The following is a 24,454-nucleotide window of genomic DNA, read 5'->3' as shown; positions in this document are numbered from 1 at the left end:
ACGACTGAACCACGATAGAAAATGGGAGTCGGCGATCGAGCGACAAACTAGAGTAGGTGTTTGGATCGGCATCTCCCCTTCCCATGTTATACTCAGTTCCTACTGAATATTGGTCATCCTGTGGAAGGAAGTGATTTGTCCTTCCCTTTTATGCATTCTTGGCACCACACTAGAGACGCTAATGTATGTTCCAGCCCACGGGCTTGCATCATTCACTAATATAGAGGAAGCGGAAAAGAGGGAGTGGGTGTGGCATCGTCTTCCAAATGACTCGGGAAGATAGAGAGGTATTCTGACTCTATGCAGAATTGGCCTCCAGGGATAGTCATCTTGCTTCATGTGAGCGACTACGGAAGAGGTTTCCATTAAGAAATGGAGCCCAAGAGTTCTGCATCACAGGAACAAAAGTAGGATGATGATGTACTATCAGTTCTCTTAAACTCTCATGAGTTCATCTCAGCACAGGCTTGGATATTGCCCCCTGCCTTCCGGTCCTCATCTTTCTCCCAACCAATGGCCCAGGTGATAAAGGGGGAAGAGATTTTCGACAGGGAGTTTAATAAAGTTTACTATATCCTGTCCCAGATCTGTGACCCAACCCTTCAAATTCCGAGGACACAGCAATTCTCTCCAGTTTTGCAGAAAGTTTATGTAAGGAGCAAGAGTTTGCCTGGCAGCATCGATGAGTGGTCTTTTCCTTTGTCCATGTTGAGGCATCTGGTACCTGCTTGACTATTGATGCTGGGTCATCATAAGTAGATATTTCCACTGTGACTTGTTCCTGTCTCCCAATTAAGATACTAGATGCCTTAGAGTTAGATGCTGAAGCATTGGTGACAATAGCCTTACATGCTGATATTTTTTCGAATACATTCTTCAGTCAGCCTTGTTCATGTCCATGGCTTGATCATCAGAACTTCTGCACCTCTGCAGGTATGCTGTTTTGGTCACTTTCAAAGTGTTACTGGAGCACGGTAGGAACATTCCAATGGCTATTCCCCTAGATGCAGAGTTAATTTTTGGAGATCTCATTTCCTTTGTGGTTTCGAAGGACCTTGAAGATCAATAAAACTCCTGTTTCATCAAGAATGGCCAGGCAGTGTGGTCACTTGGACCACCCCTGGGAGCCGTCAGCTAATTTCATCAGAGTCATGCAGCTCCATTCCAAAAAACAAACCCAATTCATATCCCATCCTCTGCAGTTGTGTCATAGTAGAAGTCACCAAAGGGACCAAGGGAGGAAGTTTTCAGGCCCTGGTCCCATTTCTAAGGAAAGGAGAGGGGGCAGCCATAGGACTTACTCCCACTCCTTTGGTATTTCCCTCATCCATTAACTGCTTTAGGTGCCAGGCCACCCCTCTTTTCAGAGGCTTGGTCATGCATGGCAGGTAATGGGTAGATCCTCTCTATTATTAACTTATGATGTCAGCTTCACTTCTGGAAATTTCCTCCTCTGGTATGGACTCCTATGTTTTTTCACCATTGAATCCAGTGCAATTAAAGGAAAAGGCGAATGTCCATCAGCAAAAGGGTGCAGTTCTTCCCTAAAATGCTGGGAAGTTCCATCTTATTGTTGACCTTTCCACCCTCAATGTATTTGTGGAGTATGCACTTTTCAGGACGGAGACCACATCCAAAGTCATGAATGCCATAAGGCCCAGTGTCTAGATGGTCTCTATCAACCTTCAGGATACATGTTGTGACACACTAATCTTTCCTTCTCACAGGAAGTACCTCTGGTTTTACTTGGATGGAGAGATGTTCCAATTTTGCATTCTGCTGTTTGGCCTAGTTTCCGCACACAGAACATTTACCAGTGTCATAGGACTAGTTGCTATCTACCTTAGATTATTTGTGATGCCTTTACTCCATTATTTTGATGACTGCTTGGTCCACATTGGCCAATTACAGTCTATCCAACAAGATCTGTCTCTCACTTGATCCTTGGTGGCCAGATTCAGCCTTTCACCAAACCCAGAGGAATTGCACCAAACCCAGAGGAATTGCACCAAACCCAGAGGAATTGGAGCTTGTTCCATGTGAAGAACTTGTATACACAGGATTGAATTTCCTCATGAACACATGGGACAGAGTAGACAAGATTCTGACCTAGCTGGCACTGAGAGCCAAGGCCACAATGGCAGCTCATCTTTTTCTTCCTCTTCAGTGGATCTTCAACTTAGCAGCAGACATGGTTCCCCTCTGCAGACTACACTTGCTTCCCTTTCACCTTCTGGCAAACTGGAAACCACATAGGGATCCTCAGAATACTCAGATTTCTCTAGATCAGGATTTCCACCCCATCAGTCTGACTTGGTGGACAAATTGGGAGTGGTTTATAGCTGGAGTCCCTATGCATGAATTTTTCTGAATCCCACTTACTGGCATATTTGTTTGCAGATGTGTCAGTTTGAGGTTGAGACACTAATCTAGAGCCAGCAGTTCTGATTCTTCAGGGTTCCTGGACCGAATCTGCTCTCCAAGACTACAGTTTGGAATGAGGGCAGTGTTCTTTAGCCTTCCAAAGGTGCATTGACAAAATAAGAGGTCACTGTGAGGTGGTCTCTTACAACAACATGTTGGTGGTAGCATACACCTTTTCTTTGTGCATTGCTTGACATGTCTGACATGCAGGAGAAGTAGATTATAATGATGCCTGAACAACGGTGATCAGTTTTTATTTTACTTCCCTGTTCAATTCTTTTTTCTAATTCTGATGGAGATGGTGTTGACATTAATTTTTTAATTGAATCAGTCCTTGATATAATTGTCACCTTGGGTGTTTCAGCAACTCTTCAAACTTTTTGTCCTTATCTTTCCCTTGCATAGCCATGGCTGCCATGTCTCTCATGTTTGTAGCTGCTTAGGAGTTTTTAAAGCTTCTGATGAAACATTTAAAACATTGCAAGAACTGTCCATACCAGTGTGATGTTTTTGCTTCTGACAAATCTGTTAGATTCATCAAATGACTGATATACCTGTGACATTCTTCAAATGATTGATGTACCTGTGACATTCATCAAATGATTGATGTGCATGTGGCATTCATCAAATGATTGATGTACATGTGGCATTCATCAAATGATTGATGTACCTGTAACATTCATCAAATGATTGATGTACCTGTAACATTCATCAAATGATTGATGTACCTGTAACATTCATCAAATGATTGATGTGCATGTAACATTCATCAAATGATTGATGTGCATGTGGCATTCATCAAATGATTGATGTACCTGTAACATTCATCAAATGATTGATGTGCATGTGGCATTCATCAAATGATTGATGTGCATGTGACATTCATCAAATGATTGATGTACCTGTAACATTCATCAAACGACTGATGTGCATGTGGCATTCATCAAATGATTGATGTACCTGTAACATTCATCAAATGATTGATGTGCATGTGGCATTCATCAAATGATTGATGTACCTGTAACATTCATCAAATGATTGATGTACCTGTAACATTCATCAAATGATTGATGTGCATGTAACATTCATCAAATGATTGATGTGCATGTGGCATTCATCAAATGATTGATGTACCTGTAACATTCATCAAATGATTGATGTACCTGTAACATTCATCAAATGATTGATGTGCATGTGGCATTCATCAAATGATTGATGTACCTGTAACATTCATCAAATGATTGATGTACCTGTAACATTCATCAAATGACTGAATTACCTGTGACAGTCATCAAATGATTGATGTACCTGTGACATTCATCAAGTGACTGATGCACCTGTAACATTCATCAAATGACTGATGTGCATGTAACATTCATCAAATAACTGATGTACCTGTGACATTCGTTAAATGATTGATGTACCTGTGACATTCATCAAATGATTGATGTACATGAGACATATCAGTAAGACTAGTATTAGGATGCAAGTGAGGTATCTGTTTTCTGTACCATCAGTGGAGTTAGATCCTCCACTTGTAAGGAACTAAAGTTAATTTTCATCCTTCCATTTGATCCCGGTGTACAGGGATGGTATCCTTCAACTTAGCATCATTTCTATTTTCATCACTGCTTACTGAGAATTCCAGCAATCTATCCAGACAAGGGATCACTGAGTTTTTAACACAGGGTCTTGGTATGGGAAGAAATCCTCCCCTTTGAATGAACACTTTTTACTTTTAACTGACTGGAATTTTCTTTTTGACCATATGAAAAAGATGGTGCCATTGTCATCTTAATCAATGTTTTCGTGTTTTTGCCAAGGAAACCATTCCATTCAGTGACATTCACAAAGTGTATTGATGATTTCTTCAGGAGCTTTTTGACTTATCTATTTTTGCATCAGAGTATTTGCTTTGGTGAGTACAGAAAACACATACCAATCTTTGGCTAAAGGAGGACAGTTAGCTTTCATTAATTTTGTTGAAGGAACCTTTGGACATCTATGATGGTTGCATGACTGAATTCTTGGAGACATTTTGTTTAGAAGAACTGAAGTGATTCTTGTTAAATGCATTACATCTTATACTGGAATTACCACTGGATTATGAGGTGTTGTCAGTGATATAATTGTGCCAGTTCTTGTTTGGACAAATCCAGTCCACTTTTGCAACATTCTTACCACGTCTTGCACTTTTTCTTGCAAACTTTTTGACCACAGCAGCAACAGTCCAAGGAGAAGACAGAAGAGTAGAAGTCCCATCAATGATCGCTTTGTTTCTTTAACAGATATGGAAAAAAACTTTACGTAACCTGGGTTTAGCTGACATCATCATAGATGCAGAAGAGGAGGAGATGGTAGCAGATGTTGGTATTGTGCCAACAGGTAGAGGTTTCTGTGAGCATTCTAACTGCAGTGCTAATTTTCTTTCTTGAGGTTGAAATGTAGTTATTTTCATTTTCTTCTTGGGAGAGGAGGATTTTGGATGTGAACACACACTGCACCTATTATATTCTTCTTTATATTGGATTTAGTTTTTTTTGGGTGGTGGTGGTCTTTTTTTAGCTTTGGCTATGGTACAGTAAAACCTTTCTTGAGAGACCACCTGTCTTGAGAGACCTGGTTCTCCATATATATTTCAAGGCCATCACTTGTTGCCATTGAAAGGACTTGCCCACCCATTTGTGCCAACCAAGTCAGTAGGCAATAGACTGAAGGTCAACTATCATCCCTCCCTCCCTGGACACAACGATGCCAGCCAAGTCAGTAGGCAATAGACTGAAGGTCAACTATCATCCCTCCCTCCCTGGACACAACGATGCCAACCAAGTCAGTAGGCAATAGACTGAAGGTCAACTATCATCCCTCCCTCCCTGGACACAACGATGCCAGCCAAGTCAATAGGCAATAGACTGAAGGTCAACTATCATCCCTCCCTCCCTGAACACAACGATGCCAACCAAGTCAGTAGGCAATAGACTGAAGGTCAACTATCATCCCTCCCTCCCTGGACACAACGATGCCAGCCAAGTCAATAGGCAATAGACTGAAGGTCAACTATCATCCCTCCCTCCCTGAACACAACGATGCCAACCAAGTCAGTAGGCAATAGACTGAAGGTCAACTATCATCCCTCCCTCCCCAGACACAACGATGCCAGCTAAAAGATGTTATATATATGTACCAGGCTCGAGGAGGCTCTGGTGGAATGGGTGCTTATACAACAAATCTGTTTGGTGTTTCTGCAAATTTAAATTGGAAGCAGAAGAAAGGCAAAAATAATGGGATCAGCAAAGCCTCTGGCTACCTGACAGGTTAAACTAGAAAGCTTTTCTGTGCCAGTAGTGAAGTTTTCAAATGTAGGAAGGGTCAGTGACTTAAACTATCTTGCCCACGGTCTGAAGGTGCTTGGACTAATGTGTCTTTGACAAGTCCAAGAGGTTTAATGTGGTTGAATGAATCATTGACAGCATCTGGACATACATGTGGGCTATTCTGGGCACACAGTCACAGCCAATGGCCAGTCAACAATGTTCAATGTGGAACTATGCAATTTTGCAGACTTTATTCTCAAAACTTCTTGAGAGAATTTTGTAAGGAGTCACATTCTTTTCATCTTGGAAATTATTTCAAACAAGATACTAAGCTCATTAATGCAAGTAAGTGAACAGTTCATCGACACTGATGATATTTTTGTGACTGTAACCGCATATAGATAACTTTCTACAAAAAATTGTCCACTGCTTCAGTTAAAATCTCACAAATTTTGACACCAAATACCTTTCTTGAATGTCATTAATATCATTCAATAATCTGCTGAACTCTATTCAAGCCATAGTCTGAAACAAATATTGTTAAAGCTGATAACATATACTATATAATTGAGCGTTTTGTCCCAGTGGTGTATGAATACATGTTTTTGGGATATAGATACATAAATAAATTTCTGCGTGTAGTTATTTTTCAAAATTATATTTAGCTAAAAATGTATGCAGCATCAAAGGTAGTGTGATATTCAGGCACAAGAACTGAGGTTGAGATTGGTTGCTGCAGCCTCCTCTCAAAGGAGCTATTTTCTAGACAATGTGTTTCATTTGGTTTTCTACTCAAGATTTTAATACTGTAAGGTCAGATATTTCTTGCTGATGGAAGCTCTAGGATTTAGTCTTGTGTAGATCAAAATCCATCCCTTCTATTATCTAGTCTTAGAAAGTAATTATTTATTTCTTGTCTACTTTAAAGTATAAAAAAGGAAAATTAAGTACATGGATGTATTTATCTTTTTTCATTTTCAGTTCTTCAGTTGTTTAATGCTCATAGTGGTATTGCTGGTGACGATAGGAATTATTATTTTTATATCAAAAGATCTGGTATGTTCTCTACCTACCTGCCTAGCTACCTGTCTACCTATCTATCCATCTAACTATCTATCTGTCTGTCTGTTTGTCTATCTACATACATACACACATACATACATACACACACACACACACACAAAAATGGTTATGTTTCCAAAACTTTCCATGGCTGTTTATACAGGAATTAAACCTTTAAATTTAATTATGCTTCAACTAGTTTATTTTAACTTGTTGCTGATACAGTTTCTGTTTTATTTGTTTTTCTTGTCTATGTTTTGTATTTGCCTTTGAAAAAGAGTCGAAAGTGCTCAGGCTAGTTTGATACTAGTTTCGCACTGTTCATTATCAGTTTATTTTATATATATATAAGATGATGGCCTTGAAATATATTTGCCAAAAATATTTTGAAATTGGCTTAAAATCATAAAACAAAATGCAAATATTGAATGCCTTTTGCAATATGCTACTATAATATTGTATTTGATGTGTTTTAAGCTCTTACATAATAATGTTTTTTTCTTTTGTATGGTTGATATCTGATACAAACATGTAAATGAAGTGAGATAAAAATGTGCAACACCCCGTATAACTGTTGTAAAGACAGTAACTTGAATGATGTAATTCAGTTCATTGTACTGTCTTTGTAAAGGACTATTTAATTTTTATTTATTTTAATATCTGATTGGAAATTTTAAAGTAGTTACAACTATTCAGACAAATCATTTGGTTTAAACAATGCCCATTGTGTAAAACTTAATTAAGTTTAACACCAATTAATACCCCCTTGGTCATTATGAGATAATGAATTAGGCAAAAACTTTTGTTTCAGGTTAGCCAACCATTACTGTTTTTTTCTTATCGTCCCTATAATGTCCCCCTGAAATTGTTTTATGCATCTAATTGAGCTGGTTTAACCCAGTACATGAAGCGCTTAGTACATTATATATACATACATACATACATACATACATACATACATACATACATACATACATATGTACTTGAAGCACTTAGTACATTATATATACTGTTCATTTTAATATATTTAATCTTTAAATACAAAAGCAAATATTAAAAAAATAAAAAGAAATTAAAAAATATCTAAAAATATGACTGCATTTAATTGAACTATATTTAATGAATAAAAAAATAAAAAAGCAAAAGTACCTACCTACTCTAATTGTAAAACTAGTGCCATGGAAAACATATTGTATTTCTGGTGCATTTAATATAATCAGGATATTCCAGATTAGATAAGCTGAACTTGTAATCTAGAATATTCTAGGATTTGTAAAAATAATTGCCAAGTCATATATCTTATTTAAAATTTCCAGAATCACTGTCAAATTGAAGTCTGAAGAATATATGACATTGCAAAGTGGCTGACCAAACCATGTAACATGACCAGACCTTTCCAAGGTCACTGCCAAACCCTGTGGAAGTCAGTGGTTCCCAACCCCTTTGTCATGACCGAAATCAGGGTTGTGAGCAGATTCTCACAGACGGTCGCTATGATCTTTTTTGGGGGATGGCAAATCTTTTCAAAATGTGGAAATGGGGTCGTGAGGTGCAGAAAAATAATTTTTTATGGTCGTGGTCCAAAAAGGTTGGGAACCACTGCTGTACTGGGTAATATAACCAGACCTAGTTACTGGGTCACCGCGAAATCATGTAACATAATCTGGAATGTTAAGAGTTGCTATCAGATTATCATCAATGACTACCTACTCAGATTAAAATTGAGATTGCAAACATAACATATACCATATGTACTTGCTTATAAGTTGAGTCTAACTGCAAGCAACAAAGATTCTCATTGCCATATCTAAATGTGCTTGCAGATCAGGGTCTATGCTGTTTGTTCTACAGATTACTCCTAATGAACTGCACAGACCCATATCTGCCAGTACATTATGCAATGGCAGATTTGGGTCTGTGCAGTTTGCAGTTGGACTCATAAGTGAGTAAATATGGTAAGTAGATCTTGGTTATTAAGCTTGCTGACTACCAAAACCATCTTACTTGGTTGAGACTTTTTGGAGGGACTGAAAATTTAATATGATCACAGCTTCTGAGTCACTCCCCAAATGTGAAATATAATCTGAACTTTCAAGAAACAATATAAAAACATTACTGTCATTGAGATTTTTTGGTGGTACTGACAAACCAATTACCAGGAGACCAATTTCCCAGGTTGTCAAGATTTATTGGTACCACTGACAATCCATATGACCAAAATAGAACTTCATGGAACCATTTCATTTAATAAGACCAATGAACCATTTCATTTAATGAGACCAATACTTCAGAGAGTCACTGTCTAACAGTGTTATGTATTCATGTTCAAACATTGCCAGACTATACGATGGTCAGGATAGCTCGAAGTCACTGTCAATCAAGTAATATGGCCAAGTCTTCTTGGAGTTGTCTTGAAATCATATGGTAAACTCAAAACTTTTCTTAGTAATGGTTATTAGCACATTGTAAACATGTAGTATTTAACATGGTAAGAACATTTTGGAGCCACATTGCACTTTGCAAATATGTAGTATTTAACATGGTAAGAACATTTTGGAGCCACATTGCACTTTGCAAACATGTAGTATTTAACATGGTAAGAACATTTTGGAGCCACACTGCACTTTGCAAACATGTAGTATTTAACATGGTAAGAACATTTTGGAGTCACATTGCACTTTGCAAACATGTAATATTTAACATGGTAAGAACATTTTGGAGTCACATTGCACTTTGCAAACATGTAGTATTTAACATGGTAAGAACATTTTGGAGCCACTTTGCACTTTGCAAATATGTAGTATTTAACATGGTAAGAACATTTTGGAGTCACATTGCACTTTGCAAACATGTAGTATTTAACATGGTAAGAACATTTTGGAGTCACATTGCACTTTGCAAATATGTAGTATTTAACATGGTAAGAACATTTTGGAGCCACATTGCACTTTGCAAATATGTAGTATTTAACATGGTAAGAACATTTTGGAGTCACATTGCACTTTGCAAATATGTAGTATTTAACATGGTAAGAACATTTTGGAGTCACATTGCACTTTGCAAACATGTAGTATTTAACATGGTAGGAACATTTTGGAGTCACATTGCACTTTGCAAATATGTAGTATTTAACATTGTAATGCACTTTGCAAACATGTAGTATTTAACATGGTAAGAACATTTTGGAGCCACATTGCACTTTGCAAATATGTAGTATTTAACATGGTAAGAACATTTTGGAGTCACATTGCACTTTGCAAATATGTAGTATTTAACATGGTAAGAACATTTTGGAGTCACATTGCACTTTGCAAATATGTAGTATTTAACATGGTAAGAACATTTTGGAGTTACATTGCACTTTGCAAACATGTAGTATTTAACATGGTAGGAACATTTTGGAGTCACATTGCACTTTGCAAATATGTAGTATTTAACATTGTAATGCACTTTGCAAACATGTAGTATTTAACATGGTAAGAACATTTTGGAGCCACATTGCACTTTGCAAACATGTAGTATTTAACATGGTAAGAACATTTTGGAGTCACATTGCACTTTGCAAACATGTAGTATTTAACATGGTAAGAACATTTTGGAGCCACATTGCACTTTGCAAACATGTAGTATTTAACATGGTAAGAACATTTTGGAGTCACATTGCACTTTGCAAACATGTAGTATTTAACATGGTAAGAACATTTTGGAGCCACATTGCACTTTGCAAACATGTAGTATTTAACATGGTAAGAACATTTTGGAGTCACATTGCACTTTGCAAACATGTAGTATTTAACATGGTAAGAACATTTTGGAGACACATTGCACTTTGCAAACATGTAGTATTTAACATGGTAAGAACATTTTGGAGACACATTGCACTTTGCAAACATGTAGTATTTAACATGGTAAGAACATTTTGGAGTCACATTGCACTTTGCAAATATGTAGTATTTAACATGGTAAGAACATTTTGGAGCCATATTGCACTTTGCAAATATGTAGTATTTAACATGGTAAGAACATTTTGGAGTCACATTGCACTTTGCAAATATGTAGTATTTAACATGGTAAGAACATTTTGGAGTCACATTGCACTTTGCAAACATGTAGTATTTAACATGGTAGGAACATTTTGGAGTCACATTGCACTTTGCAAATATGTAGTATTTAACATTGTAATGCACTTTGCAAACATGTAGTATTTAACATGGTAAGAACATTTTGGAGCCACATTGCACTTTGCAAATATGTAGTATTTAACATGGTAAGAACATTTTGGAGTCACATTGCACTTTGCAAATATGTAGTATTTAACATGGTAAGAACATTTTGGAGTCACATTGCACTTTGCAAATATGTAGTATTTAACATGGTAAGAACATTTTGGAGTTACATTGCACTTTGCAAACATGTAGTATTTAACATGGTAGGAACATTTTGGAGTCACATTGCACTTTGCAAATATGTAGTATTTAACATTGTAATGCACTTTGCAAACATGTAGTATTTAACATGGTAAGAACATTTTGGAGCCACATTGCACTTTGCAAACATGTAGCATTTAACATGGTAAGAACATTTTGGAGTCACATTGCACTTTGCAAACATGTAGTATTTAACATGGTAAGAACATTTTGGAGCCACATTGCACTTTGCAAACATGTAGTATTTAACATGGTAAGAACATTTTGGAGTCACATTGCACTTTGCAAACATGTAGTATTTAACATGGTAAGAACATTTTGGAGCCACATTGCACTTTGCAAACATGTAGTATTTAACATGGTAAGAACATTTTGGAGTCACATTGCACTTTGCAAACATGTAGTATTTAACATGGTAAGAACATTTTGGAGACACATTGCACTTTGCAAACATGTAGTATTTAACATGGTAAGAACATTTTGGAGACACATTGCACTTTGCAAACATGTAGTATTTAACATGGTAAGAACATTTTGGAGACACATTGCACTTTGCAAACATGTAGTATTTAACATGGTAAGAACATTTTGGAGCCACATTGCACTTTGCAAACATGTAGTATTTAACATGGTAAGAACATTTTGGAGACACATTGCACTTTGCAAACATGTAGTATTTAACATGGTAAGAACATTTTGGAGCCACACTGCACTTTGCAAACATGTAGTATTTAACATGGTAAGAACATTTTGGAGTCACATTGCACTTTGCAAATATGTAGTTTTTAACATGGTAATGCACTTTGCAAACATGTAGTATTTAACATGGTAAGAACATTTTGGAGCCACATTGCACTTTGCAAACATGTAGTATTTAACATGGTAAGAACATTTTGGAGTCACATTGCACTTTGCAAACATGTAGTATTTAACATGGTAAGAACATTTTGGAGTCACATTGCACTTTGCAAACATGTAGTATTTAACATGGTAAGAACATTTTGGAGTCACATTGCACTTTGCAAATATGTAGTATTTAACATGGTAGGAACATTTTGGAGTCACATTGCACTTTGCAAATATGTAGTTTTTAACATGGTAAGAACATTTTGGAGTCACATTGCACTTTGCAAACATGTAGTATTTAACATGGTAAGAACATTTTGGAGCCACATTGCACTTTGCAAACATGTAGTATTTAACATGGTAAGAACATTTTGGAGTCACATTGCACTTTGCAAATATGTAGTATTTAACATGGTAGGAACATTTTGGAGTCACATTGCACTTTGCAAATATGTAGTTTTTAACATGGTAATGCACTTTGCAAACATGTAGTATTTAACATGGTAAGAACATTTTGGAGCCACATTGCACTTTGCAAACATGTAGTATTTAACATGGTAAGAACATTTTGGAGTCACATTGCACTTTGCAAACATGTAATATTTAACATGGTAAGAACATTTTGGAGTCACATTGCACTTTGCAAATATGTAGTATTTAACATGGTAGGAACATTTTGGAGTCACATTGCACTTTGCAAATATGTAGTTTTTAACATGGTAATGCACTTTGCAAACATGTAGTATTTAACATGGTAAGAACATTTTGGAGCCACATTGCACTTTGCAAACATGTAGTATTTAACATGGTAAGAACATTTTGGAGTCACATTGCACTTTGCAAACATGTAGTATTTAACATGGTAAGAACATTTTGGAGTCACATTGCACTTTGCAAATATGTAGTATTTAACATGGTAGGAACATTTTGGAGTCACATTGCACTTTGCAAATATGTAGTTTTTAACATGGTAATGCACTTTGCAAACATGTAGTATTTAACATGGTAAGAACATTTTGGAGCCACATTGCACTTTGCAAACATGTAGTATTTAACATGGTAAGAACATTTTGGAGTCACATTGCACTTTGCAAACATGTAGTATTTAACATGGTAAGAACATTTTGGAGTCACATTGCACTTTGCAAACATGTAGTATTTAACATGGTAAGAATATTTTGGAGCCACATTGCACTTTGCAAATTTAACATGGCAAGAACATTTTGGAGCCACATTGCACTTTGCAAACGTGTAATATTGTCCAGTAGCAGTCTTTGTATGAATTTAATAGTGTCAGTTTTTGTAAGAATCATACTTCATTTCATTGTCAGTTGCATTCCTTGATTTATTTTTGCACGTTGCAAAATGTTCAGTTTTAACATCTTAGTTGCGGTAGTTTATGAAGGTAATGCACAGAGATATAGATAAAGGTAATGCAAAATGATATGGATGAAGGTAATGCATAGAAATATGGATGATGGTAATGCATAGAGATATGGATGAAGGTAATGCATAGAGATATGGATGAAGGTAATGCATAGAGATATGGATGAAGGTAATGCATAGAGATATAGATGAAGGTAATGCAGAATGATATGGATGAAGGTAATGCATAGAGATATGGATGATGGTAATGCATAGAGATATGGATGAAGGTAATGCACAGAGATATGGATGAAGGTAATGAATAGAGATATGGATGAACTGAGCTAGTACAAACACCGTATAACAGAATAGTCCCAAGGAAATATTCCTATCTATTAGAATCGTTTTATGAAAAGTGTGTATTCTTGTTGGAGAAAGTATTTGTATATTTCCAAATCTTATTTCTCTTACACTGAATTTTCTAGATGCATGATATAGTTAAGTTCACACTGAAGCAGTCCGTGGAGGATTACTTTACAGTCCCAGCCGGAAAAAGTTTTATGGACTTTGTACAAGAAAAAGCAAGTATCCACCTTGTCATTTTTAATGCTGGATTTTAGTTCTATAATTAATTATTATTTGCTCGTTCAAAGAAATTAATATATTCATGGATTTTGTTTATCCAGAATAGTGTTGTCTTAACATAGATTACATCTGATATTTTGCAAGGATAAAGAAAGCAAACAAGAAACTGACAGTATGACTGTATTGCAGACTATACTCTACTGGTCCTTGATCTGGAGAGGGTTTGGGTGGCACAGTCACACATTCAAAATAATAACAAAAACAATCTTAGTAGCTTATGACAGTTTATTGACATGGCTATTAAAAAAGCTGGTAACTGGTGCACTATGCGTCAGCCAATCCAGGTCAGTTCAGTTGGCAGTTGGACTTGTTGTATAAGTGAGTACATATGGTAGAACATTTGCAGGCATAAAGGGTATTCACAGACTTTCAAGTTCTAACATGGTTATATGTAGGTAGTGCTTGAGTAGGCTGCTTCATAATCATTATGCTAGGTAGACTCGTTAATAAGTCATGTCAATGCCGTAGCATAATGATCCTGCTGATCAGGGTCTGTACAGTTTGTTTACTGATTACTCCTATCAAATTTCACAGATCTGCCATTGCATAATGCAATGGCAGATCTGGGTCTATGCAGTTTGCAGAAGGATTTGACTTATAAGCAAATACATATGGTACTTGCCAATGAAACAGCTCAGCCAACTTTCTGGTCTAATGAAATGTGCCAAACTTGCCAAATCTTAAAAGGCAGCTTGTTAAAGATTGATTTGATGCATGTCATTGATTCCAGGCAATTAGGTGATGATTGTTAATGACATAACTTGCGAAATGTTTGTTGCATTTAATTTTGAAAATAAAAGGCACTCATCTCTTGTTGTTGTTTTTGTTGTTGTTGTTATAGGGTTTAATGCCATTTTTCAGCACAAGATAGGATATACATGGCAGCCAGCATTAACGGTGGAGGAAGAACCCAGGAAAACCACCGACCCACGAGAAGCTGCCATCAAGCTTTCTCACATATCCACATTAGCCGAGCCTGAGACTCAAACCAAACACAGATGTGAGATGGCAGTGATCTGTGACGGAGAGCACTTTAGACCACTCAGCCACTCGGGACCCCGGCACTCATCTCTAAAGATTTAGATAGGTGGTTTGTCTAAAAATGCTATTCATGTATCAAAAATATCTGCAAGTGGTATTTATCATCTTCTGTTTGACCAAGTAATTATAGGAGATTGATACATACTTGCTGTTTGGCAAATAATTACATGGATACAGATTATGTTGTTTTTCTTCATATTATTCAGGTGTGTAAATAAATAAATCATTACAAAACCACTATCATTTCCATTCAAAGCTGAGCTTTCATATTTGCTGATGTAATTGAAGAGGTGACTTTCTCAATTCAACCTCAATCATCCTGTTGCCAAGTTCTCAGTTTAAGTCCTTTTTGATGTGTGTGCAAATATATATATATGTATTTCATTCCACATATTCTGCCACATAAATCATGTAGTATTTAAAGTAAGTATATGGAATCTTCCATTTTGAAAAAGATGACTATAGGACATCTTTGGCTGATTTATCTGCCCTTTCATTACCCATAATATCAATGTGACCAGGCTAATTGTATGACCAAAGCATGTTTGACTGATTTATCTGCCCTTTCATTACCCATAATACCAATGTGACCAATCTAATTGTATGACCAAAGCATGTTTGGCTGATTTATCTGCCCTTTCATTACCCATAATACCAATGTGACCAGGCTAATTGTATGACCAAAGCCTTACCCATAATACCAATGTGACCAGGCTAACTGTATGACCAAAGCATTACCCATAATACTAATGTGACCAGGCTAATTGTATGACCAAAGCCTTACCCATAATACCAATGTGACCAGGCTAACTGTATGACCAAAGCATTACCCATAATACCAATGTGACCAAGCTATTTGTATGACCAAAGCATTACCCATAATACCAATGTGACCAGGCTATTTGTATGACCAAAGCATTACCCATAATACCAATGTGACCAGGCTATTTGTATGACCAAAGCATTACCCATAATACCAATGTGACCAGGCTAACTGTATGACCAAAGCATGTTTGACTGATTTATCTGCCCTTTCATTACCCATAATACCAATGTGACCAGGTTAATTGTATGACCAAAGCATGTTTGGCTGATTTATCTGCCCTTTTATTACTCATAATACCAATGTGACCAAGCTAATTGTATGACAAAAGCATTACCCATAATACCAATGTGACCAGGTTAACTGTATGACCAAAGCATTACCCATAATACCAATGTGACCAGGCTATTTGTATGACCAAAGCATGTTTGGCCAAGATCTGGAGTGTTCATGGTCTGTCAAATTTAAAGTTTTGCAATGCATTCAGTGTAGAAAAGGTAATCCACAACGACGATGAAATTCATTTTCTGACAGGTTTCTTAGTAGTTCAAAGATTAAGTATCACTGTAATTTCTATTGTAAAAATGGAAGCTTTAACTGGTATGATGCTGACCATTTCATTTTCTTGGGAACTTGGGACTGTTTAGACACAAAAATACATCCCACAAATAGCTTTAAAAACATTCTTGCTCCGATTTGTTCAAAAAAGAACTCATTAACATGTAACATTAAATAAAATCATGAAAAGTCAAAAGATAAAAAAATATCTCTGTGCTGGCCTCCCTCTACAAAAAATGATAAGGTTGCTCCCTAATCAGCTTCAGTTTAGTACAGTGGGGTGTTGGAATGGCAGCTTCAACTTTGTCTCCATTTTTCAAACTGACTATAGAGGGATATATAGCTATCTTAGGAGCAACGTTCCCCCTAAGCGAATGGTAGATGTGTGCGCTGCATTGTACAAGCATTACGGTGATTTTAGCATTAATGTTGGATTGAATATTTGGTAATTTTGATTTACTGCACAGAGAACAGTTCATCTGTGCGGGGATGTCAGAGCAGCTGCGCAACCACGCAGGTGTGCAGCTTAGAGGGAATGTTGCTTAGGAGGCTGTGATTTCACTGAATGAAATCAGAAAACATATTGTTTTGGTCTAAGGCAAGGTGATCTCTTTTGAGAGGTCTTTTAAGAGGGGTCATTTGTTTTAGTCGGATCAAAAAAAGAGTTATTTACGAAAATGGAGATTTGGCTGGTTTGAAGTATGTACGTTAGCCAAACTTACAAAATTGAGGACCAGTAACAGGAAGCAGAGACTCTTTAGATATCTCTGCCAACTTGCTTGGTGAGTTGCTATATATGATAATAAATATTAGCACATGCTACACTTTCCTGTTTTGCGAAAGGTAGGGAATAATGTCAGTGCCTCATTGCTTTTAAGCTTGCAATAATGAACTGCTGATTGTATTGGCCTGTGTGGTATTATGTGTATGGTGTGTTCATTTTGCTTGTGGAAAAAAATCCATGACAGAGGTCTGTTTGTCTGTCAGTTTTTCCTTTTCCCTTTTCATTCCTGAGCACCACCAACAAGAACTCAAACTTGTCCAACATCTGCAGCACTTTAGAATTCAAATTGAACAGAATAGTTATGTTTGCATAATTTTGACTCATCTCCATCATTGGGTAGGGGTGCAAGGTTGGAGGGGTTGGAATATATTTACATGAGCAAATTGCCTTCCATTCTTCAGGAAATTATATCATACAGAAGTGACTGAATGAAGTGTCTAATATTTAACTTGAAAAATCTCATTTATGTATTTGGTAAAATTTCAGTTTGACTGCTGTGGTCACACAAACGGACTTGCTGATTATAATGCTGCAGCTTTTCTCTCTGGAGGAACTGTGGAATCATGTAAACCAGAATATATTATAACTGTAAGTACTCAGACATCATTGTAATTAGGTTCCCACGGAATGAAGTTTTATGCCATCCATTTAGTTGTTCGTTAGTCTGCATGTCAACCATATCCTTCTGTACGGTAACTTAATTTATAACTGTTGGATTTTTAAATAAATTGGTATGCAGCTTTATACTGATAAGACAATTAAATAAAGCTGGATTTCCAACATTTTGTAATCATTTACATTAGTTATGGCCCTTGAGTGCGTATCAACTTTACTGCAACCTTTCTTTCCCATGAATTGTTGGGCTTAAGCCAAATAGAATGAAGCTCTATATTGTTTGGACTAAGCATATTTGGCATGCAATTCTATATTAAGTTGATTTCCAGCACTACATGATATCATTTACAGGAGTTATGCCCCCTGATTTCCTTTTCTCCTGACTTGTGTAGCATAACTTTACCAAGGTGTGTTGGATTTAAGTCAAAATATTGTACAGGGATTTTATATTGATGAGATGACGAGACCTTGAATGAGTTTTATTTCCAGCTTTCCACAATGTCATTTACAAGAGTTATTCCTCTTATTTGCATGTCATCCTGAGTTTGGTTTCTGCAGCATGACTTTGCTGTGTATTCCTCATGCAGTTTTATACTGATGATATTTGAGTGAGCTAAGTTTCCAGCATTCCACATTATCATTTACTAGAGTTGTCTCCTCTTCTCATTTGGTTTCCATGGGATAACTTTACTAAGAATGATTGGATTTCATTGTATCTACCATGCACCTTTATGTTGATGGGGCCTTGAATAAATTGGATTTCCATCATTCTGTACCCTCTTCAGAGGAGTTATTTCCATAATTGCCTGTTCTCCCATCTTAGATTTCACAACAAGAGTTTTTCTTTTTAAGGCTATGCTGAGCAAATTGTAGTGTGAGCCCTTTGTAATGCATTTGTTGTTAATATCTCTAGTTTCTTTTGGTCTCATGAGATTAGGATCCATAACTGTACAGGTTTTTCTGCTTGTGTATGGACTAGCATTAGGTGACCTTTTCGCAAATGCCACTTCATCATTTTGCAGTAAAAGACTATTTGGAATAGTCTCAATATACAAGTACTTGAATTATTGTCTACCAAGTTATCAGAAAAAGAACCTGGTAGCTCAATTCAAATTCAGTTAAAAAACTGCTTATTTTAGAATCCCATAAACATTATTACGAGTCTTCCTACTTCTAAATATATTTTTATAAAATGTCATAAGGTTCTTAATATCATGTTTTAGTCCAATGGACTACCTCAACAGCTCAGAACCAGTAGCCTGGTAGCTTATAGCTTGTGCACAGGATTTGATGGAATCTGATTGTTGATATGACAGTTCACAAAACTGTCTCATATTTTCAATACCAAAAACATGTAATGTGTAATGCTACTGCTGAGACTTCAAGCAGTCTAATCTGTGGGTTTTAGCAAGTTATATGAAATATCCTTTCTTGTTTTCAACATATAGGAAATAGATTGTTAATTTTAGTGCATTTGACAAAAGTCCTGAGGAAATCATATATATAGTGACTGGGACAATTGAGGAAGGAGTTACCATTTGACATAGCCATGATAATGCCTGCTTGACATGACAGTGCAACTTGCTAAATGGAATACTGTGCTATCGTTGGCTGAACCAAAATGAGGTTGTAACTTTGATCAATATGTTCACAGTATTACACTGAGGGATAATGTTGGAAATTGGGCTGTAATTATTTAAAGGTCAGAAAGTAAGTTGAATTTGGTGCAGGCATGAAAAGTTGAATACTGGAGCTAATTTTCAGTGCGAAATTGATCCTGCTATCCAGAAGTGTATCTTGGCGTATCAGTTTTTTTTTTTTAATAGGTGGCATGAGAAAATGGGAGTGCCCTCCCTTGTACTATTGTGCATAATGCATGTTTTATTGATAGTTAAATTGTAAAAAAGATGGAACTGAGTTAGAAGAAATGAATAATTTTTGGTGATTTCTGGAAAAATATATTTTTAAATTTTGATTATAACAGATTTTATCTGTTATGTAAATACATTTTGCTTTCATGACAGTACACCAAGTTGCAACTATAGCATTCACCCACCATCCTTCCAGCTTGTACACACCCCATACTGATTTAAAAACATAAAACATCAATGATGTAAAAACAAAATGCACCAAAACATCAGTAATTTCATTCATCAGTTTATAATTTCGAATCTGACTGTTGACAGGAGATTCTTAACACTGTAATTTTTGGCATTTCAGACTAGGAGGCCTCTAACACTGTCATTTCCTTCAAGTTTCAATCCAAATGGGAGCTCTGATTCTTAACCTAGATGGCTGCCATATTTCTGTGGACAAGTCTGTATTTTATAGGACAACAGGAATGATCCTCTTTAATATGCTTCCAGTAATTCCATAATTTTTGGAGTTAAATCCATTTTAATGCTTGGCCTTTTTATTTCATTCATTCATTTTTTTAATAGAAATATTAAAACCCAATTTCGAAAATATTGGATGCAGATGACATTTGTTTTATCAACCATGTATAGTTCAAAAAACCTCATCCCATAACTGAAACTAGACTTTTCCAGGAACCATAAATGGACAGTGTGTAGGCTAGGGTTTTATTTTCTACACTGAAAACACTGGATTGAAATGCAAACAAGATGACAGTGTTTGTGCCCCTCCTGGCAGTATTCAGGTTAGACATTATAAATTGATGAATGAAACAACAAGTTTTTTAATTATTTTTTATGTCCTTGATGCCTTTTGTCATAAAATTAGTATTGGGTACAAGCCGGTAGGGTAGGTGGTTACTATAAAATGTTTGCATATTTGGCTAGCATTTGAGAATAGGCAAGTGAAAATTGTCAACAGATTGCTCATTGGCTTCTTCTACCATTTATACCTCATTAAACAGATTTCTGCTTTTAATGTTAAAATGGACTGAATTGTTAGGGTTTGGTAACCTAAAATTTGAAATGACAGTAAAATAATTAAGTCAGTTTCCATATGGCTAAAAAAATTTTGTATGTACTTTAAGCCCAGGATGATATTGTCGTGGTTTTTTTTCTACCATTCTTTAAATATTGATTGAAATTTTGCAACTTCTGTAAATCAGTCACGGTGAGAAGGAAGATGTTCGAAATATAATAAAATTGTATGCACATTTTGTCACAAATTCATACGTATGGTAAAATTAGTTGCAATTTTGCAACTATTGTCAATGGGTCACAGTGACAAGGGTATGTTTGAAAAAGGTAATAAAATTATATACACATTTTGTCACAGTGGCAGGTATCATTGTCAAAAACATTAAAGTTCTGTGTTACATTTTTTTATGAGTCCTACACCATGGGTTATATCAATGCACAGATGCCAGTGGAAAGCCAGGTTGAGAGGAGTCTTGTTTAGTAAATTCTGCATCCATTTTAAAACTGAAGTTTGAAGTTTAATTAACATGATGTTCCCAATACCTGATTTTAGTAATAGCTACTTCATGCAGATTTGCTTCTGCCTTTCATTAATTTTATATTTAAACTTGTTCTGCTGCAGGAAGTGAGCTGTTATAGAATTTTCTTTTAGTTTTTTTTGTTGAAAGTTTAATTATTTTGTTTCCTCTTCAGCAGCTTGACATTATGCATCTTTGTGTTTGTATTAGAAAATGCCAAAACAAATTTTCCACAAGAATTTATCAGAAGTATGGTAAGATATTAGTGTCATACACCATGATAGGTCCTAGCATCATTCATGTAATTTCACTATACATACTATCTATTTATTGGTCTTTGTTATTTTTCAGCCATGCACGGAAAAAGTTAACAATTTCGTCCTTTCAAACCTGAACATATTTGCAGGAGTTCCGATAGGAATATCTTCTATACCGGTAAATAATTAAAACAATTTACTGAAATTTTGTAAGATGCATTTGGATTGGTTAATTGGATTCATGATCATGTGATGCAGAAAAGTAGAAGTAAGTTCATAAAGGAACTACTTTCACTATGGATATTCCCGGTTTCTTTATTTAGCCAGATATGATACAAGTACATTATTTTGAAGGAAAACTTCAAGTTACCACAACATTTGTCAAAGTTAATGGCTAACAGTCCTTTCAGGTGCAATTAAAAATGTGAGAAGGTTTATGTAGACTGTAGTTTTCAAGATTTCCAAAATGACATATTAGTGTAAACAATTAAACCTTCATTGATTCTAGATTCTCATGATGACATATTGACTTGTGTATTCATATACCCTTCTTGTGCATTGCCAAGACATGCATTTGCCAATAATGGTTAAAATATAGTTCCTTTATTTATTTAGGAATGTGTAAATATAAAAATTGAACTTAACATCTTCCATTGTTATGGCCATGCATGACAGGCATAATAATTTTCAAGGTTAATGAAATCGTAAATCGGTGATGGAAAAATATCAATTTTAATTTTTTTAAGAAAGGATTGAGTGAAAAAAACAAAGAAAGCCACTGACTTACTGAGAGTGTTGCAGTTTGTATGGCATACATTACAAATGCTATTAAAAATTGGAAGAGCTATATCAAATTAAAATCACTGAATAGCAAAATATTGCATCAGCACATGTTAATGCAGAGATATCATATATGTCCTGGAATGATATCACATCCCTGGAGAGATATCGCATTAAGTCCCAGGGATATCATGTAAGCCTCAGAGAGACATTACATAAATGCCAGATATCATGTAAGTCCCAGAGATATTACATAAGTCCCACAGAGACAATGCAGAAGTCCCAGTGAGTCATTACATAAGTCCCAGAGAGATATCACATAAGTCCCAGAGAGCTATCACATAAATCCCAGAGAGATCATTTTGGGCAAACATTTATACCCTTGATGCAGTGTTTTGAGAAATTTATGATAAATCCAGAAATGCAAAAACTGAGACTTACCTAAGGTTAGATATATGTTTTCACATGATAAATAAAACTTCTACTGTATTTTAGTGTTTCATTTCTGAGTGCTTTCCAAATGGAGATTGTTTAATCTTTGATCTTTGATCTTCTCTAAACAATGGAGCCAATTATTGCTTCTGAAAACTAAGTTGATCTGCATAATAATTTAAGTATTTATAAGTGAACAAAAACTTTTTTGTGCCAAAAATATGCAGTTTTGCTATAAAAAAAAAAGGAAAATATTATCTGATACCTCATTTTGTCATTTGGAATTAAGCCAGTACTGAGGTGATAGATATATATCAGTGGGAAAAATTTAAAGCTTAATGATTTTTTACTAAAAATATTTGATACATGTTAAAGTCGAAACAGAACTTTTTATTAGTAAACTTAAATCTGATTTATTGTATGACAGTTTTTAAAAATTGATTAGATCTCTGCAGTGACAGTAAACTGAGATTATAAAAGGTACTAACTATGTTATTTTATTTTTAGATGATAGGGATGATATTTTCAATGCTCTTGATCTGCCAGCTACGAAAATAATGTTGAGGCTGCTCACCTGTGAATCGGAAGTGGTATGGTCATAAACGGTCAGCTATGGTCAGCTATGATGCAACGAGCAGAAAGATACATTCTACCTGAAGATTGTTTACTTTATGTAACTATCGTAAAAATGAAAAGTGTTTAAGGACAATTGTTTTATCTGTATTGACTTATGCTCTAATGTGCATCCTGATAGCTTAAGATTATGATTTGTGTTGGCATAAAACATAGATCATCTGCTTTTCCATAAAACACAGATCATCTGCTTTTCCATAAAACTCAGATCATCTTCTATTGCATAAAATACATATCATGTGCTATTGCTTAAAATACAGATCATCTGCTATTGTGTAAAATACATATCATCTGTTATTGCACAAAAAATACAGATCATCTATTATTGCATTAAACACAGATTATCTCCTACTGCATTAAACAGTTTATCTGCTATTGCATAAATTACATATCATCTGCTATTGTATAAAATACAGATTATCTGCCATTGTATAAAATATAAAATACAGATAATCTGCTATTGCATAAAATACAGATCATCTGCTATTGTATAAAATACAGATTATCTGCCATTGTATAAAATATAAAATACAGTTTATCTGCTATTGCATAAATTACATATCATCTGCTATTGTATAAAATACAGATTATCTGCCATTGTATAAAATATAAAATACAGATAATCTGCTATTGCATAAAATACAGATACTCTATTATTGCATTAAACACAGATTATCTGCTATTGCATAAAATACAGATAATCTATTATTGCATTAAACACAGATTATCTGCTATTGCATAAAATACAGATCATCTGCTTTTGTATAAAACATCATCTGCTTTTGCATAAAATGCAGATCATCTGCTTTTGCATAAAATACAGATAATCTATTATTGCATTAAACACAGATTATCTGCTATTGCATAAAATACAGATCATCTGCTTTTGTATAAAACATCATCTGCTTTTGCATAAAATGCAGATCATCTGCTTTTGCATACAACACAGTATCTACTATTACATTATACAGATCATCTGCTTTTGCATAAAACACATCATCTGCTATTGCATAAAACACAGAACAGGGTCTGTAATATT

At 35.4% G+C, this 24,454-nt stretch overlaps 1 protein-coding gene across 1 annotated transcript in view; it reads left to right on the top strand.

Moving 5' to 3' along the window:
* LOC149787642 (tetraspanin-8-like) overlaps positions 1-23,821 on the top strand; it is a 28,918-nt gene extending 5,097 nt beyond the window's left edge. Inside the window, exons 3-7 of the mRNA XM_089975621.1 lie at positions 6,720-6,794; positions 13,924-14,019; positions 17,776-17,877; positions 21,665-21,748; positions 23,290-23,821. Coding sequence (XP_089831747.1) covers positions 6,720-6,794; positions 13,924-14,019; positions 17,776-17,877; positions 21,665-21,748; positions 23,290-23,340 — 408 coding nt within the window. The 3' untranslated portion in view covers positions 23,341-23,821. The remainder of the gene's footprint in view (positions 1-6,719; positions 6,795-13,923; positions 14,020-17,775; positions 17,878-21,664; positions 21,749-23,289) is intronic.
* The last annotated feature ends 633 nt before the right edge of the window (positions 23,822-24,454 follow it).

Source organism: Sinohyriopsis cumingii, chromosome 11 (genome assembly GCF_028554795.1).
Source record: "Sinohyriopsis cumingii isolate HCF-2022 chromosome 11, ASM2855479v2, whole genome shotgun sequence".
In the NCBI taxonomy this organism is placed as follows: domain Eukaryota; kingdom Metazoa; phylum Mollusca; class Bivalvia; order Unionida; family Unionidae; genus Sinohyriopsis; species Sinohyriopsis cumingii.
Note: the sequence above shows the minus strand (reverse complement) of the source record. Positions and strands in the feature narration are given on the sequence as shown.